At 39.2% G+C, this 19,219-nt stretch overlaps 2 protein-coding genes across 2 annotated transcripts; one reads left to right on the forward strand and one right to left on the reverse strand.

The window, feature by feature from the left end:
* Positions 1-442: 442 nt before the first annotated feature.
* On the forward strand, positions 443-10,674 carry LOC100891614 (sulfotransferase family cytosolic 1B member 1-like). The gene is made up of 6 exons (XM_030990325.1): positions 443-670; positions 6,354-6,595; positions 7,634-7,757; positions 8,297-8,391; positions 9,611-9,800; positions 10,206-10,674. The coding sequence occupies exons 1-6, from the start codon at positions 502-504 to the stop codon at positions 10,313-10,315; spliced, it is 930 nt and encodes a 309-aa protein (XP_030846185.1). The 5' UTR covers positions 443-501; the 3' UTR covers positions 10,316-10,674.
* A 3,385-nt stretch (positions 10,675-14,059) lies between these two features.
* Positions 14,060-18,022, reverse strand: LOC105444756 (uncharacterized protein K02A2.6-like). The gene has a single exon (XM_030989785.1). It carries the CDS (start codon positions 18,020-18,022, stop codon positions 14,060-14,062), a length of 3,963 nt encoding a protein of 1,320 aa, XP_030845645.1.
* Positions 18,023-19,219: the final 1,197 nt, after the last annotated feature.

Genomic DNA, 19,219 nt, shown 5'->3' on the forward strand with positions numbered 1-19,219 from the left:
CAAAGTGACGTATGGCGGGTGCATTTATTATTATTATTGTACCTATTACTTAGAGAGAGCGGGATAAGAGCCTGAGAGAGGAGGGGTGGGAGTAAGAAAGAGATCGAGAGGGGGTTGTTGAGGGAGCAAGCAAAATACTCGTGGGGGATGATAAGCCTGCAAGAATTTGAAATTTTGCTTAATTATTGTAGGAACACAATATAATAAATAGTATACAAGAAAGACTTTTCATTTCACATTACAATAAGTTTGCATTCTAGTGACGCCGTTGGTAAATCATGCCTAATTTTGCAAGGTCGCAATTTTACGTTTAATAGTTTGGAACTTGCATTTTAATCACACAGGCATATGTAAGTCCAAAGTCAAACGATAATTTCACGGAGAGCACCTAAAATGTTCGTATACAAAATACATGTAGCATGAAATCGATATGAGGTCACTTCTAAAGATTTTACCTCACCGTAGACTACCATTGGTTTAACTTCCATACTTGTAATAAAAATGGCGCAGGATATCGGACCCGAAGTGGTAATTTCACCTTCTCGTACTGTGTTTCAGGTGCACAAAGGCGTCACCCTTCCAAACCATGTGCTGCCAGAGGTGATAGAAGATCTTCAGTCCTTCAAGTTTCGACCTGATGACATCATCATAGTCACATCTCCTAAATCGGGTAAGAACAGCTCCATATTCGCCATTTTGTCTGGCGGGTCGGGGATTCATGAACTATAAAAGTCATGGAAATTCATTGCAAATAATGTGTACTCCTCTCCCTATAAGACGATGTCATCAAGTCGATAGCTAGTTTTTGGGTCGACACCGTCTGATTTTCAAAGATTAAGATTAAGAGTTTGCAGAGGGCTGTTACTCCTCTGACAGACACTGAAATAGCATATAATTTAATTTAAGTCAACTATTGCATTTTTCACCTCCTATAGGCACGGGTGGCCAACCCGCGGCCCGCGAGCTCTTCTGGTGCGGCCCGCGGAGCAGTGAAAAAATACTTCATAAATGAAATGCAGCCACATATAGCAGCGATGAAGTAGGGTAAAACATTTACACGCAGCTATCTCTAATATTTCCATAATTTGATTTCATCTTTCACAACGCATTGACTCGTTACTTGGTGATACACTGACCCCTCAAATTCCCTCTCATTACATTATATTAACGACATTAATACCCGCATTAATATCACTCGCCGTGTTAATTTCAGTTTCTAATTTCCGCACGCAACTGTTGTGATACACTGACTCCTCAAATTTCCTCTCATTATATTATATTAATGACATTAATACCCGCATTAATATCACTCGCCGTGTAAATTTCATTTTGTAATTTCCGCACGCAGTAACAACTGTTGTGAATCGAGAAATAATGTTTGAAATGCCATACTTGTTTTCAAACTTACAACTCTTTTCTCCCGCCGTACAATTTTCTCATGAATCTTAATCGTAAACTTTATAGTCAGTCCCCTTCCCTCTACACCGCGTTCAATTAGATGTACAGTGTACAAGTAATACATTTAGGATATTCTTTCTGCTGTGTCCTTGATTTTGATTGAAATAACAACCAACATGGCAACGACCTCGAGACCTGCGAAGAAAAGGAGAGTTTCTGATGAAGGCAGAAACTTTAAATCAGATTGGTCTCTAAAGTATTTCTTCATAGAAGAGAAAGGTGGACCACTTTACCTCATTTTCACCAGAGTATGTAATGGAGGTTAACAACATAATAGAAAAGTGCAAGCCACAGAAATCACACTAAATATAAGCCTGATTTGTTTTTCTCACTGATCTTGTTGTTTGCTTGTTTGTTTTTGCAGAATTTCAGGTGTGTACACGTATTGCATGAGTGTGTGTGTGGGGGAGGGGGTAGACTATGCCAATCGTTAGCTGTTGCCCGCGAGCTTTAAAAGGTTGGCCATCCGTGTCCTATAGGGTCTTTCAGAAACAAGATGAAAAAAAGGAGAGTATACAACCTCCCCAAATGGCCGCACCCAAGCGCGTACGATATAGCGTCGATAGTAATTTTTTTTTAATTCATATATATATATATATATATGTGGAGCCCCACAGAATACCCCCCCCCCTATTTTTTTGTATATCTTTGACTATGTATGTATGACACAAGTATATTTCTAGCCCCCATATAGTCCCTCCTCTTAGTTAGGTACCCCCTCCTGCGAGAGTGGCCTCACCCACAACCAACCTAAACACACCAGCTGGGATACCAGGAGTGGCTTCTCACTTTGTTTTGCCATGCATCCTAGTCAACACCTTTCTTATTTTGTCTTCCTTTAATAGGTAAGAAAGAATCTTATATTATTCAATTGTGTTATATTCTTGTTCTTCATAATATGTGTATTTCTAAACTATTATAACTTCACTATTCACATATCTTGTATTACTGTGTAAAAAGAGATATTGATGATCTTTGCCAATGACTTGTTGGATTATATGACATGTGGACTATGAGAGGAAATATAAGAAATGCCATGTGGGAAGAGATGCCATGTGGGGAGAGATAATGTCATTGATGAACATAGTAATCACTTGTAGAAATGATAGGAAACTATTACTGTGTGTATGTGAGGTTGATGATTATGTTGTTTGACTTAGACAACATTCTAAGTAAGTTTTGAGAAGAGAATATACTTTATTACTGTCAGTATATTTGTCTTTTGCTCGATATTCATGTGTATATATATATTCTTAGCCAAGGACATGTGCCATTTACTATGCATTATGCCAAAGCACATTGTTATATATTCTAGTTCGAGTTAGATACAGTTTGAATAGCGAAATGAGTTGTTCAAGTCCAGATTATCTTTAACTTACAGTATTATGGTATGAGTGAGTGTGGACGCACCATGTGTATAATATTAGTGTGTTATTAGGATATGGCAGTGCGTTCAATGTGAACACAACTTCTTATCAGAGTTCTTAATCCCCTCTCCCCCCAAGCTTGACCATCCACTGCAATGCATTACATGCACACAGTGTATATAGAGTATATGCTATACCCAAATGCTATGTTGAGAAGTGTTAGAGATAGAATGTGTTTGTTTTTGACCCATGCTGGAAAATGGTATTTTAGGCGGGAATGAAAGTTTGGTAGAGTCAGCAAAATGAGAAGACAAAGGATTTGAGTTGGGGAATACACTTGTTGAGAAACACATGGTCAAATTGTCTAATAGTTAGCTAGTGATGGATGGGTTGATGAAATATTGTAGTTGAAGACTTGCATAACCACTGTCTGGAATTCATTGTATTATATTGTTAGGAATGATAATTCAGGTTAAATGTTATTGGGAATTACTCTCTTTCTCTCTCTCTCTCTCTCTATATATATATATATCTCTCTCTCCCCCCCCTCTCTCTCTCTCTCTCTCCCCCCCTCTCTCTCTTTATAGTCTCTCCCTCTCTTTCTCTCTCTCTCTCTCTGTATGGTTCACCCTTTCTCTTTCACTCTCACTTTGCTTTGTATATAACCATGAAATGAATATACATGTATTTAGTCAAACTATTGGTTGTTGTTTAGAATTAGAATATGAACTGTATGTGAAGATGAGATTATACAGTAAGAGGAATTCGTAATATTGGTTGTAAGTTTGTTAGAGCTATTAGTACAGACTGCAGACTAAGACTATTTGCCAGTTCTGTGAATATTGTAAGGAGTTTAGGATATAAGTTGTTGAAGATGTATCTTTTCAAGCTCAGTAGTCTCGCTGAAAAAGATAGTATTAGATCAAAGTGATGCAGATGACTATTGGAAAATACATGAGCTATAGTTAAGGAAGAGTTATAATGTGAAGTCCTGAGACGAGAAGTAACTTGTGAATTTAGGGATTAGTGAAGGCTGAGAGTAGAATTACATTCTAAGGGTCTATGTGCACAGTGGATCCTCAGTCTTGGAGCGTAAAGAGTAGAAAGCTTATTAGGCAATAGTATAGGGATGATTATGCCAACATTCTTGTATTAGGTCTATATATGTGATTTCTTGAAAGAGACGCTAAGTGAAGAGTTATATGATTAGAAGCTAAAGTAGATTGACTGATACCGCAATGTTATAGACATTTGATAAGGGTTAAGTTATTTATTAGTAGCCAAGTTATGATTATGAGATCGATGAAGAGTTGCACTTTTACATAAAGCATGGAAGTAAGGATAGTTTCGTTTAGAGATAGTAAAGTAATGAAACTAACCAGATGATGTTCTTAGTGATATAGTAAGAGAACACTGAGAGCTAATGAATTCAATGTATGCGAACAGGTAGATTTATTTGTGTTTAATACTTGAAGAGTATTGTTATGCCATTTGATCGTATATATGTTATTGTAAGAAAAGATTGTTATTGTAGAAGATTAAGTAATAAAGACTTTGTTTTGCCATGCATCCTAGTCAACACCTTTCTTATTTTGTCTTCCTTTAATAGGTATGCCCCCTCCCTCGGGGTGCGGGCGCTACATATACGTTCAAACTTTGCTCTTAATTACGTAAGAAATATTGAAGCTGGTAATTTGAATATACCTTAGAACCCAAATTCATTGAGGGCAAACTATCTAGTGACGATTGGTCCCCATTTGGGATGGAATTTATAAACTATTTAATGACATGGACAAAGGTCTGATGCGATTGCAATATATCTCAGCTTTATCACAACGCACCTTCTTGTCAGCCGTTATCAACCTATACTTTGCCCTTTATGTTCAGTTCCATTGTTTATTCAGAATAGTTACTGTGTTTACGTGTCTTCAGGATTACTAACAACGAATGTAGTGTGCGATGATTCCTGCGCACGTGTTTGACGATTATCGTTGCTGTGTTTTATAATGATTATACGTAAGTCACACCGCCAAAGTGACTCCAAACCGACCAATGTTTTTTTGGCCGTATCAGGACAATAACCGCCCGGAATAATCTCCCCGGAAAATTACCCCTGAGGACCCCCTGAGGACAGTTACCCACACACCGGAAAATTACCCCCTAGGACATTTACCCCCCCCCCCCCCCCTCCGTGAACAATTACCCCCGAGGACCATTACCCCCCCCCCCCCCCCCCCCACCACGCCACCCCGAAAGTCCCCCTCCCCTGTTCATTAAATGGAAAGGCTAACCTGCTAATAAGTTGGTTTTAATAAAAGCACAGTTTTTCGGGGGGATTGTGCTCGCAGGGAAGGGGTGGGTGATTGTCCAAGGAGGGCATTTGTAGGGGGGGGGGGGGGTATTTGTCCTCGGTGGGTGATTTTCTGAGAGGTACTTTTCCAGGTGGTAATTGTCCTTGGGGGGGGGGGGGGGTAATTGTCCCGCTGCTAATTTGCCGGGAAGGGGTGGGGTGATTGCCCAGGGGGTAATTGTCCCAGAACCGTTTTTGGCTGTTGAGGCTAATGTAAGTTTTTGTTCGGTCTGTAGTCTGGCTGGTATCGGTCTCATTCGTGTGACTGAGGTGTTAATCCTTAGTTGTTTGGTTATCTTCTTTATAACTATCCCACGTAATGTACTTACTCTTTATTAGGTAATAATCATTTATAAAACAAATCGTACTCCTTAACTGAAGTCTTCATTTCGGATTGTCAGAGCTTGCAAGAATTCATGGAAGTTTGGATAATATTAACTCGATGAATAAAAAACATACTCTTGACAGTTTCCGTGTACATTGAAACATACTTCGCATACTTTGGACCCTTAAAATCGCATGTGGGGGGGGCGTCTTTTCTTCTTTTTCTTTTTGTCCAGGGGGGTGCAAGGCCCCCTCGGCCCCCTGGATCTGCGCCTGCCTGCGAATATGAATCACTCGTGAAAATTCATGGTCTTTTTTCATCATTTTTAAAGAATAGAACGGCTCTGCTGCATACCTGAATCCCCCCGCCCAATCCATTCCTCCTCGACCACGATCATCATGACAATTTGCATTATTGATATTTTTCTTTATTGCGATATAGGCCTAAAAGTTGTTAAAGTGACAATGTCAATAACCATGATGTATTGTTTTCACATTTAACTGTAGATAGCTTTTTGAAATATATTATACACTGAGTAAATTATGTAACAATAATGACATGAAATCTTTTGAATGTTGATATGAAGACTTTAATTAAATGAGCTACATCCATGTTTGTAATTTCAGAGAAAAAAGACATTCTTAACCAGATTGTGTACAGGCGTTTAGGGAAAAGTAATATTAGAAGGTGAATTTTTTCATAATTGCTTCCAAAATAAAGGTAAACCATTTTGCTGAAAGACGAGTACTTAAGTGAACAATGTTCAGATATCAATGACTCAATTTTCATCAAAAGTGGATTTAGCTCCGTTTTAAATTGAGATCTTCATATTTCGTCTCCTACTATCACACAGGTACCCACTGGGTCAGTGAGACTACAGGACTTATCATGGCGTACGGGGTTTGGGAGAACGTTAAACGAGACACCCTGAAAAACCATCTCGAGTTTGCTCTAATCAACAAAGATGTGTTTGATGAAAGTATTCCTTTCGTTTGGTTCTATAAACAGTTGGACAAGATGCCTTCACCAAGAATCATGTTCACCCATCTTCCTCTTGAGTTCCTACCACCTGGTGTATTCGATGTCAAGGCCAAGGTCAGGTTCCAGGGCCATTGTTTGAATTTCTTTAAAAATTGTTATAACCTATTCAAATCATTGTGTTTGTTTGGCTGAGAGCGAATTTGCTAAAGATTGTGACTATTGATACTAGGGACTTTTAGATTGAGTGGACGAGATCGGCGTGAACGTCCACTGATCATGCCTGTCTATGGCCAGCCGGTTTAACATTTATTCCTGATATCAAGAATTGAATTCTTGATATCAAGAAATAGGAATAAATGTTAAACGGCTTGCCATAACCACGCATGATCAGTAGATGTTCACACCGCTCTCGTCCACTCAATCTAAAAGTCCCCATTGATAACTGGTTTTATGAAACAGGACCAAGCTTCGTTTATTTTGACCAACTTGAGTTTAAAAAAAAACTATTCAAAGTGGTCATTCTATCGCGTGACTCTGGTCCGCCTTAGCATCGCCTTTGGTCAATGAATGAACTCGAACGTGGTATACATAATTCTTAAAAGAAATCATCAAATCCCTGTCAAACAAACCAATTTAACATAAGTTTTTAGAAAGTGATCACAGTAAATGCTATAAACAGCAAATGGTGGGCGTGTGTGCGTGCGTATGTGTGGGTGCGTACGCGCGAGTGTGCGCGTGTGAGTGGTAGATTACATGCAGACTATACTATTTAAAAAATGCAACATTTTACATGACATTTTAGTACATAAAGAATACCTTTTCAGAAGGTTGTATAGGTTGTAGTGGTAGCGGTAATGGTAATGGTAGTGGTAGTGGTATAGTGGTAGTGTTAATAGCAGTAGTTGTATGGTGGTAGTAGTCTATTGTAGTAATGATACCAGTTTTAATAGTTGGTTGGTTGTAATAGTAGTAGTAGAAATAATAGTGGTGTCGGTGGTGGTGGTGTTAGTATAAGACAGTTTAAGTAGTTTACATAGTGTTAAAAGTAGTAGTAGTAGTAGGAGTAGTAGTATAATTGCAAATGGGAGTATGCTTAAGCAAATGACTGTCATAATTAACAATGAATCTTCTATGTGTGTCTCGTCCAACCAGATCATTTATTGCGCTAGGAATCCGAAGGATACTGTGACTTCTATGTTTAGATTTGTGGGACATGTCACAGAGCTACAATGCAAAAGCTTTCCAGAATTTTATGGTGAATTCTTCACTGATCAATGTAAGTGACCTGAAATAATTGTTGATCTTAATTTTTCTGTTGCTCACGAATTTTGATTTAAGAAATCCCAACCTTTTTTAGTTGGGGGATTATTTATCAAGTATTTCAGGTCAAGGTGTACCCGCATGAACTAACTAAAGAAACAAAAATGTGTATATATATATATATAAAGGACAATTTTGGAAGGGGAATCTTTGAAAGGGTGGGGGCTGTAATTCTTCATCTTATACATTCCCTTAAAATAAATGCAATGAAAAAAAAATTAACGAAGAATTCCGACTGCATTTTTGTTGTATTTTTGGCGGTCATATTCCTCGTTTATTCTAAAGAGTTTGACGTTTTGGCATGGGTAAATTGAGGATACTTCGCCCAAGGAGGCCCAATCGACATCAAAATATTGAATGTAGGCTTTATTTTATACACAAGATCTTTGTAATTATTTGTTGTTTCATTGCCAGAAGAATCGAATAACTAATTTTTCGTGTCACATTACATTTCATGTTTTACAAATCCATTTATAATTTATTCCCAAACTGGAGGGCTGTTCGGGGCATGGGACCGGCACGTTCTCTCTTACTGGAACCTGAAGAATGAAGACAATTTTCTCTTCTTAAAATACGAAGACATGAAGAAGGTAAGAAATGACAAATGCACAAGGTAGATCCAATGTTTTGTAAGTGTGTGGGTACAATCCTGGAAAAAACAGATTATTTATAAATTAAAGAACACATGGGTTTCAACAAGGGGAGAGGGCGTGGGAACCATGGCCCCGCTAAACCTGTCATGGGTTGATATGCAGGTATCAAAACGTAATGTATCGAAGAAATAATGACGGGTACCGGTATTCAAAGATTTTTAAAACTCTTTAAAAACTTGTTAAAGTTTAAAACCACAAGCCAAATATGGGATTTAAGCATGGTGAAATCCGTCTAAGACCCTAACTGACCGAATATTAATTTTACAGAAGCGTGCATTAAGAATAATTCATAATGTCTACTTTCGTTCCCACACTAACCACTTATTTTTACAAGACAAAATTCTTAAAATTAAAGACTCGTATTCTTGGTACCTCGGTATCTTTATGTTTCAGCCGATTAATAACGAGTTACCTCTCCCGATTTCCTCCATTTTTCAAAAAAATAACGAGATACATTCATACCCCACAAGACAGTCGAACCACTTCGTCACTCCTCGAATGAGAACAGCTTTCGCACAAAAGACAATTATTTACACCGGTCCAGTATATTGGAATAACATAGATCCATCTCTTAAACAAAGTATTAGTCTATGCATTTTTTTTTTAAAGTTAAAGACTAAACTTTTAGACACATATAGATGTACATGATAGAATCTCGGTTTGTTTGACTCTCGACTCAATCTCTTTCTCAATCTCCCTTTTCTAGAGCTTTTGTTTTTGTCTTCTACTATTTTCCTCCATTCATTTTTTTCTTTCTTTTCTTTTCTTTTTCTTCCTCATTTTTTCTTCTTTTTTTCCTTCTTCCTAGCTACATATTGTCTATTTATTGATCTATAAGCATACTTTGTTCATGTTTTATTGTAAAAATTGCATCTGAGGAACTAACACTTCAACAAGCTCTGCTTCAAGTAAGTTCCTCTTTTCTCGTGCTATTTCCACTATATTCATCGTTTCATTACATATTTGTTGTGATTATTTTTGTATTATGTTTTGCATGAGAAATAAAAATCAATCAATCATTAAAATAAGCAGCCATTTTAACCACAAGCTGAAACCACAATCGTCAGTCACTCGTTTGCCTGTGGCATCAAATCCAGACAAATACTTGTTGATCTGTCTCATATTGACCTATCCTACTGCTCTCCAAATCATGCAGACTCCTGGCAAGATCGTCACTCAAATTTCCGAGTTCATCGACCACCCAGTCTCAGACGACGTCCGAGACGTGATCGTCGAGAAGACTTCCATCGACAAAATCAAGAAAGAAATGAAGAGACTGGAAAAAGCGCAAGAAGAGGGTTATCTTTTCAGCAAGGCATTCGGCAGATTCAGCTACTACCAGAAAGGTCTGTACCCCCCGTGAATTATTTTTGATCCGTTATTCTGGATTTGTATATGAAACATGACGCTATCAGTATCAGTCAGAGCCGACATGTAGACAATGTCTATCAAAGAATTATAGAATGAAGGAAATTACTTTTTGATCCATTGAACTTACAAGCACTGTGCATTATCATGAAATAATCCCTAGCGCTAAGTGAACTGCAGGGCCCTCAGAGACAACAGAATTATTACTCGCGAGGGTATTAAACCTGGATGAAAAATACCAACTCATTACCATTTTCACATCATAAAGTAAATTCTCATTACGGATCAAGATAATAGGTTAATGATGATGAGTATTTGTAAAGAGCTTTATCCATTTCGCAAAATGCTCAGGGCGATCATGCTATGTTTTTGTTTTTGTCTAGGTGTAATCGGAGACTGGAAGAACTATTTCACTGTTGCACAGAGTGATGAATTTGACAAGGAAATACACAAGAGACTGGGCGAATCTGGACTTGAATTTGATTATGAATAATTCCAATTTCCTTGAGCAGTGATTTTCCTGTTTTCTATACTCTGTGTCTTTGATTAGAAAATAGATGACAAATAGTTCTATTGATCAATTACTCTTCGATCAATCAATTAGTAATCGGATGTAATCGGTGTCGATGCACCATTCGTTGTATGTTCTAAATCATTGACAACAACTGGTAAAAATGAAGAAAAGGACATCATACCCCCTTTTTATAGGAAAACATTTAAGGCTCCATTTTTTCATTCAGCTACACGATTGTGTATTTATCTTACTCGGACATTGAATCCTAAAGCGAATGAAGAAAAGCTTATGAAAGAAAGGACAACTTGGAATTTCATTTCATTTTTTTTTTTTTTTTTTTTTTTTTTTTTTTTTGCATACGATAGATGAAGCAGAAATAAGCCCATTGTCAGCTACATCATTTTGTTATGAGTAATATCTCTACATATAGCGTGTTGTTATAATTGACGATTACTATAAAATAATATGAAATTACATGGTGCATTAGATTGAAACTAATTTTCTATATATGCATCATTTGCATCATTCCATTTTGTTCCTTTGTTGCATAAATAGTTCCATTTTAAATTAGGTTTTCGCAAACAAAATCAAAGCGCAGTTTATTTTTTTCTTTTAGAATAATGAGGTTCATGCTGAAAATGTCATTTTGAATACAGGCTGAAGGTTTAAATAGTTATATTTTAATGCAATACGAGGCAGTTCTGAAGATCTTGACTTGACATTAAACGTTCGTTTGACGTGGCTTATTGATCAGTTCAAGTTTACCCAGCACAAAACGCGCAATCGATTACGTGTAAGCTTTCGATCAATACTGGACACCTGAGGCAGAAGGTCACGTGACTCAAGCGTAAATAGGGCCTGATAGATCTAATAAGAAATAAAGAGGTAGCTAGGTTAAGGGCAATTACATAAATGGAGGCAGTTGTGCTGGCTCTGACTAGTTAATTACAAACGAAAAATAGAAAATAAACCAAACAAAAGAAAACAACACAAAACAAAAAGAGCAATATCTGAAGAGTTGCTCTTTCCGTTGAACCGTGTGAAAAATGATAATGATTGAAACAAGAAATGAACAACAAAATCTTCAACATTGATAGATTTGAATACAGAAGAAAATCTTTAATGATTTTCATAACCTTATTATACATCAACTATATAGGAAACAAGAACCTATGAATAATATGAAATTAGATTTTCCGTCTTTCAGCGGTCAATGTAGCTTTTTCTTTATATGTTCTTTGAACAAGGCAGTGAATCCATCAATACATCTATTAATGTAATAATAATCGTAATCATAACATTTTATTTATTAAGCGCCCTTTTATAAGATACAAAGTGCATAAAAACCTGACTATCATCAGGTTTATTCAAGAATAATCTAATGCTAACCTTGTCGCAAGTAGAGAAAAAATGTTTGAATCCATTTTATGATCAAATTATCACCCAGTATTTCATGTTGTTAATTTGGTACTGATAGACAATTTGAGGATATCGTTCCCATGTTGTGCATGTACACAAAATTATTGTCACTGTTCTATACAAGTTCTGATTCTTATTGTGTCTGAGAAAACTTGGCATAATGACATTTAAAAACATCAATAACTGCTTTAGTAAGAGACATATTGACATACATGTAGCTGGATCGTGTTACCTCCAACAATATGACTATTCGCTAATTTCAGGCCTCTAGATTTCCCTTATGGATTTGTAAACAGTGATGAATTCGGCGTGGGAGGGATAAACGGTTTTTAGAAAGTGTTCGTGTCAAAAGCGCTAGTTTGTCAGACCGTTTCTTGGGTGTTTAAATCCCCTTCGTTCAGGCTAACATTCATGTTCGGAAGACTGGGCTTGGTGGAGCAAATCATTAAACGTGATTGCATCCGCTGTTATGGTGCGTGTGATACAAATAATGCAGGTCTTCGGTGTAATTGAGCCGAATGAAATATTTAAAGCTTGTGGTCTTAAACTATAATGAGGTCTGTAATGTGTGTTTGATTTGTCTTTAAGGCGGACAGTCAGGTATCAGACGAGAAGTAATATGCATGTAGAAGAGACAAGTAAATGATGTGAGATCACGGAAATATGGATAAAGACAGAGACATTGTAAGGGAAGGGAGATAGTTAAATAGATAGAATACTAGACAAAACCCTAAGGGCGAAAATTCGTAAAATATAAGGATAATTGTAATGATTGGGTCCTAATAAATGACACAGTCACACTTCAGATATCAGTTCAGTAGCTGCTACCCTGGCACGTTTTATTTGTGTCTGTCATCGTTACAACGTCACTGTCTCTCTATGTTGTTGTACTGTATGCGTGTATGTGTATGTGACTATGGTAAGCCAAATGGCGATACTACATTCCTCCCTTCCTTGGATGGAATCTACCACAGAAATCTTGTTAAGCATCAAAAGCAATATGAGCACGAGTAATATACTTTCCAAGATATAGAATGAACCTTTCATATCATACATATATCCATAAAACTTGTGTATTTCCACTTTTTAGTCTTATATTTTGGAAACCAGTACTTTCTTTACTTCTTTCAGACAAAAACTGAACTTTGAAATCTAACACAACTTTTCAACTGAACAAATGCCAACAAATACATTAGAGTTATATTTTTAACCCCATTAAACAAAGCAATTAATAAGTTTGGGTGAACGAGTTTATACCAAATAACATTTTACCTTCTTTTCTCAATTCACAAGGAGTGAGAAATCATTAAACCATTAAATACTCTTCAAAACAAAGAACAGTGATAAAACATAGCCCTGGCTTTACTGAAGGCTATTTATACCTCAAATTTGAGTTTTACTACATCCAACAACAAAAAACAACTTTCCTTTCGCATCAACGTTTTGTTGTTTTTGAATCACATTTACTACAACAAATGATAGACTGTTATTAAAATTATTAAAAAGTTTGATCATTTTGTTTCTCTCTTATAACCTCTTGTAGCTGTAAAAGAGTATCTACATAAAAGGCAATATATGTCTTTAAACAAAATTATTGAGTGAAAACTATTCAAAATGAACTTGGGTTATTCAGTATTGTAGATACTACTTTCATTCCTTTTCCTTTAAAAAAAAATTGTATATCTCAAACTTCCTGCTATGTACGACATTCAGACAAGAGAATGATTAAATGTCTAGCGTGATACAGGCTTGATGACAGTATATGTATGGCAGCTCACACAAATATAAATAGAACATTATATAACTGCCGGAGAGATACAGGACAAAGCAGATAAAAGAGTGGTAAATAAAGATGCATGTAAAAAGGAAACACATTACATGTCCTGTTATGAAAAGAAAATGATTCATGTATACGAAAATAAATGGTCTAAACCTGTTAGGGCACATATAAACTGACAATTACATGTACACATGGCACAGAAAATAATGTACTTTACTTTCTAGTCAGCATGGAGCAGTATTCCATAACAATGCACATGACATTGGAAAAAAAAACTGAATGCCTGTTTACTTTCCAGCTGGGTGAGAAATAAATGGTTATTTTGCAAGAGTACATAAGTAATACAGTGGAGTTACATGGATATTTCAGTTCCAATGATTTCCAACAGAAATTCAAGTGCGATATAAAACTAACATGTTCTGTTGAGTTTATATGATGTGAATAAAGAAAACTAACAAGTTAACTGCATTTTTTGTTATGCAATTTGGAAGTACGTGCACATGGATATGTTTGCGTGCAGAGAGTCAAGAAACAAAATCGCGTAAACGGATTGGGGGGTGGCGATTACGCTGGGGGTTTCGACGCGGTTGAGCCAAACGTGGTGGTTGTGGTACATCACGGGCATCGAGTGCGATGTCAAAATCGATTTCATCATCATCAGGAGCAGAGCGAGGAAGAGGTCCACAATATCGCTTGAAACGTGACGAATTACGCGTGATGTAATGGTTACCACAACGGGCAGTGATGCGGGTTCCTCTCTTTCTGATCACTGTGTATGGCTGAGGAAGATACGGGGACTGATGTTTGGGAACCAGACCATCGCGTCGAACAAGCACGGTGTCACCGTCTTTGATTTCCGTGCTACGAGTTGTGCCGCGGCTGTCAGCATAGGTTTTCATACGCTCTTTCTTGGCATGATCACGAGAGCGAAGGGAACCATCGAGAGGCTGATGATCTGAAGAAGCATGCTCTGGAAGGCGTGTGCGAACTGCTCTTCCAAAAAGTAGTGTCGCTGGCGGAACACCAGTTGTGGAATGAGGGGTAGCTCGGTAATTGCGTAAGAACTTATAGAGCTCCTGCTTCCATGATCTGTTTTCTGCGATTGCGGAACGATACGCTTTCTTCAGTGTTTTCATGAACCGTTCGACTTCGCCGTTTGCTTGTGGCCAACGAGGTGTCACGCGTCTGTGTTGGAATCCCAAATATCGTGCAAAATCCGCAAACTCTCGACCGTTAAACGGCGGACCATTGTCGGAGCGAACAACGTCGGGAACCCCAAAACTGGAAAAGATTCTATCAAGCTTTGGAATTACTTGTCTAGCGGAAGTAGAGGAAACAATTTCCACTTCTGGGAACCGCGAATAGTCATCAATGACCACTAGGAGATGCTCTCCTGTAGGAAGATCGGCAAAATCTACGCTTATCTCTGACCACGGTTTCTTGGGCAAAGGTGACATAAGCAATGGCTCTTTCGAGTGTTCGATTGTGTTTGTTTGGCAGGTTAGACAATCACGGACTGTCTTCTCGGTCATTCGGTCTATGGACGGAAACCAAACTTTCTCACGAAGAAGACTCTTTGTTTTCGTGATCCCTTGGTGTCCTTCGTGAGCTATGTCAATTATTTGCTGGCGAAGGGATTGAGGGATGACGATGCGATTACCACGGAGAAGAAAATCCCTCTCATTTGACACAGTGAGCTCATCACGAACATTGAACAGGCTTTGGAGTTCTGATTTGGTGTCGGTGGCATGTGCGAGAACATCTTTCCAGTTGTCATTTACCAACGCGTCAATGGCAACCTGGAGGACAGGATCCTGTTTTGTAGCAGCTGTGATGTCAGACAAGGTCGTTGTCTTAGGAACGGCGTGACCTGCTACAAAACTGACATGAGCTTCAGCTAGGCACTCATTATCCGAAGAGGACATCTCCGTAGATAGCGGATGACGCGACATATAGTCAGCAGGGTTATGCTTGCCTGGACGGTACTGAACGTTGAAATCATATGGCTGGAGCTTCAAAATCCATCGCTCTAATCGAAGTGGTGGCTTGGCAGTGGGGCTATTGAAGAGCGTGACCAGTGGCTTGTGATCTGTAGTCACGACGAAAGAACCACCATAGAGGTACACATGGAAATGGATAATGGCCCATGTGATAGCAAGGGCTTCGCGTTCAGTTTGGGAGTAACGTTGTTCAACCTCTGTAAGAGCCCTGCTAGCAAGAGCGACAGGAACAGTGTTGTCATGATCGTCATGTTGAACTAAGAGCGCACCAAGGCCGTGGGGGCTTGCATCAACAATGAGTTCAGTCTTGCTTGCTGGATTGAAGTATGCCATAGTACAGGACTGTGAAACACGCTGTTTGATCTGAGCGAAGGCGTCTGCTTGTGAGGTGCCCCATTCCCACTCAGAGTCGGCCTTTGTTAGGTGGCGAAGAGGCGCAGAAACGGAGGCGAGGCCTGGGATGAATCGGGCACAATAGTTTACCATACCCAAGAAGCTGCGTACTTCAGAGACGTTCTGAGGTTCAGGCATAGACTGGATGGCTTCGACCTTCTTGGGATCAGGACTGATACCTTTGGCTGAAAAGACATGGCCAAAGTATTCCACATGGTCAGTGTTGAAAACACACTTGCTCTGATTGAGTGTTAAGTTCACTTCACGGAGGCGCTTGAGGACTGCTTCCAAACGAGCATTGTGTTGAGCCTTGTTGGTGCCAAACACAAGAATATCATCGCTGATATTTAGGACACCAGGTAGGTCGTGAAGCGTTGCTTGGATTGCATGCTGGAAAATCTCTGACGCTGAGGAGACTCCAAAATTAAGACGTTTATATCTATAAAGGCCTGCATGAGTTGAGAAGACGGTGTATTGGCGAGAGTCCTCATCTAGTTCTAGCTGATGGTAGCCTGAATTGAGATCCATCTTACTGAAGGTTGTGGCACCATTCAGAGCGGAGATGAGGTCATCCACTGTTGGCATTACGTGGCGCTCACGGATGACAGCCTTATTGACATTGCGCATGTCGACGCAAATGCGTATGTCTTCACGATTTCGCTTTTGAACAACAGTAATCGGAGAGACCCAAGGTGTAGGTGTGTGGGAAACTGGTTCTATGACATCAAGTTTCTGCAGTTTGTCAAGTTCGCTCTCCACCTGTTTTCGAAGGTGAAACGGGATCCGTCGGTGCGGAACAGCAACAGGCTGCACCGACTTGTCGACATGAAGGTGACACTTGTAGTTAGCTAGCTTACCAATCCCACTGAAACGGTCTGCATATGTCTGCTCTGGTTGCAAGTTATACGTGAGAGCAATGAGGTCTAGGTCTGTGGCCGTGGTGATGTCTAAAAGCGTGTCTCCATTGTGAGAGGTAACAAAGACTTTAGCTTTCGTCGATTTTGACTTGTATCTGACAGTTGCATGGAAGGTCCCAATCACATCAAGAGGAGTAGAGCTACCATAAGCATACACTGGGATGGAAGGTGTGACGAGATGAGGCTTGGACCTAAGACGACTGAATGTTTCATTGCTCATCATCATCACCGAAGAACCAGTGTCAATCAGTGCTGAAAGGGGCTCATTATCATCAACACTAACCATCACCATTGGTTTATTGCCCTTTTTCGAGTTGATGTTAAATTGAAAGGCATAAGCGTCGCCATCAGGGTCATGAGTGGTGTCGTCTACCGTAGACTGTGCCGAAGTATGTGTAGAAGCTTGGATCGTCTTTTGCGGGGTAGGTTTAGATCGGCAATATTTGGCGAAATGGTTCATTTTCCCGCACGAATGGCACTGTTTACCTTTTGCCGGGCATGGTTTGTCCTGCTTGTGAGGAAATGCCCCACCACAGTTGCGACACTTAGTGGAGGATCTAGATGGATAATTGCGAGATCGTTGAAAACGGTTTGTATTTGTAGCTGGAGCAGGTGCTGGTTGATATTTCACAGCTTGGACTGCATCTTGAGAATTAGCTTCTATAGCAGTGGCATGTCGATCTGCTTGTTCGAAAGTTTTCGCCGACATGAGGAGTTTCTGCAAGGTTACCTCCTCCCGCAGGGCGTATCTGCGGAGTTTACTTGACGTACACCCCATGATGATTTGGGACTTGACTTCACTACTGGTGTTTGCAAACTTACAAGTTGCAGAGAGTTGTTGAAGTCTGAGATGGTATTGTTCAACGGTTTCATCTGTTGATTGTTTACATTGGCGAAAAACAAAGCGTTCATACTCGACGTTAAGAGCTGGAGAGAAATGCTTGTCAAGTGCATCTTTAGCACCTTTAAAATCTGTACCTGTCCCTGGGAGTGTATCAAAGATATCCGAAACCTCTGGACCAGCATAGTGTAACAACAATGCTCTCTTCTGAGCATCATCTGTGATCTGGAAGGCAGTGAAGAAATTCTCCATCCGCTTCATGTACTTTTCCCACCTGACACCAACATTGGTGGGATCCTCATGAACTGGAAAGCGTTCGAATTGAGGCAGATTCATGGCTAATGATACTAGGCACAAGTTCACAGAACAGCGGTAATCATGTATAATGCATATAGGCTGATACTGCACACTCACGTTCACTGCACGACATCATGTAGGAGCACTGCGTGCAGACGATACACTCGTTGCATGCGAAAAGTCTGTCAATGTAGCTAAAACTGTTAACAATAACATCCAGTCCAACTCCAAACTAGCAGTGGGTTTGAATCTAGAGGGTCTGTGAACACTACCCTCGCCATCTCGTCGCCATTGTAATGATTGGGTCCTAATAAATGACACAGTCACACTTCAGATATCAGTTCAGTAGCTGCTACCCTGGCACGTTTTATTTGTGTCTGTCATCGTTACAACGTCACTGTCTCTCTATGTTGTTGTACTGTATGCGTGTATGTGTATGTGACTATGGTAAGCCAAATGGCGATACTACAATAATTATAATGTATTGTGTTTTTGGATATTTGTATATTATTTTGTATATATTTTGCAGAACTAAGATCTTTCTTCCTAATTAGATAGAGAGAGGGAAAGAGAGAGAATGAGGGAGAGAGAGTGAGAGAGAGAGTGAGAGAGAAAGAGAGAGAGAAAGTGTGGGATAGTGAGTGTGGGTTCTGAAAGAGTGGGAATGAGAAGGGAAGAAAGACGATTGAGAGAGAGAAAGAGAGACAGACAGGGAGAGAAAGAGATATACAGGTATGGTGAGAGAGGGTGGTTTTAATAAGCAAAAATGAAGGTACGATGGCATTTAATTTCGGTGTGAATCAATGGTCTACGTTGATGTTTCGATTTTTTAGCTTTAAAAAAAAATATATATAGACGAAAGTTAAAAAAAAAGGCTTAGGCCTTTCATAATCGTTCATTGTCGGCGAAACTGCCCCCTCCTCCCCCCCCCCCCCACAAAAAAAAAAAAAAAACAGAGGCAAACATCATAATTACCAGAGCTACTTTGGTAAAGGAAAAACAAATCATACTGGAGAGTAAATATCGTTTATAAACGTCAACACGCCAAATCGGGCTCAGCTGCATACACGCTCCTTCCTACTTAGGTAGATTGTTTGTTGGCATGGTAACTATTATCGAAATCAATCTCTTGGTCGTCTGCGTGACTGGCGTGGAGTTGATTGAAAGTGTGAATAATCAAGTTTCATGTGAGGAATCCTGGCGAGTGATTACATTGTAATGATCAAGTTACCAGCC

The sequence above is a fragment of the Strongylocentrotus purpuratus genome, unplaced genomic scaffold (genome assembly GCF_000002235.5).
Source record: "Strongylocentrotus purpuratus isolate Spur 01 unplaced genomic scaffold, Spur_5.0 spur5_scaffold_19, whole genome shotgun sequence".
NCBI classification, from domain to species: domain Eukaryota; kingdom Metazoa; phylum Echinodermata; class Echinoidea; order Camarodonta; family Strongylocentrotidae; genus Strongylocentrotus; species Strongylocentrotus purpuratus.

Excerpts from the sequence above, each read along its gene's own strand:
- LOC105444756 (XM_030989785.1), bottom strand. The coding sequence starts at position 18,022 with ATGAATCTGCCTCAATTCGAACGCTTTCCAGTTCATGAGGATCCCACC.
- LOC100891614 (XM_030990325.1), top strand. The coding sequence starts at position 502 with ATGGCGCAGGATATCGGACCCGAAGTGGTAATTTCACCTTCTCGTACT. Across the intron at positions 8,392-9,610 it reads AATACGAAGACATGAAGAAG|ACTCCTGGCAAGATCGTCAC; the intron begins GTAAGAAATGAC and ends CAAATCATGCAG. Across the intron at positions 9,801-10,205 it reads ATTCAGCTACTACCAGAAAG|GTGTAATCGGAGACTGGAAG; the intron begins GTCTGTACCCCC and ends GTTTTTGTCTAG.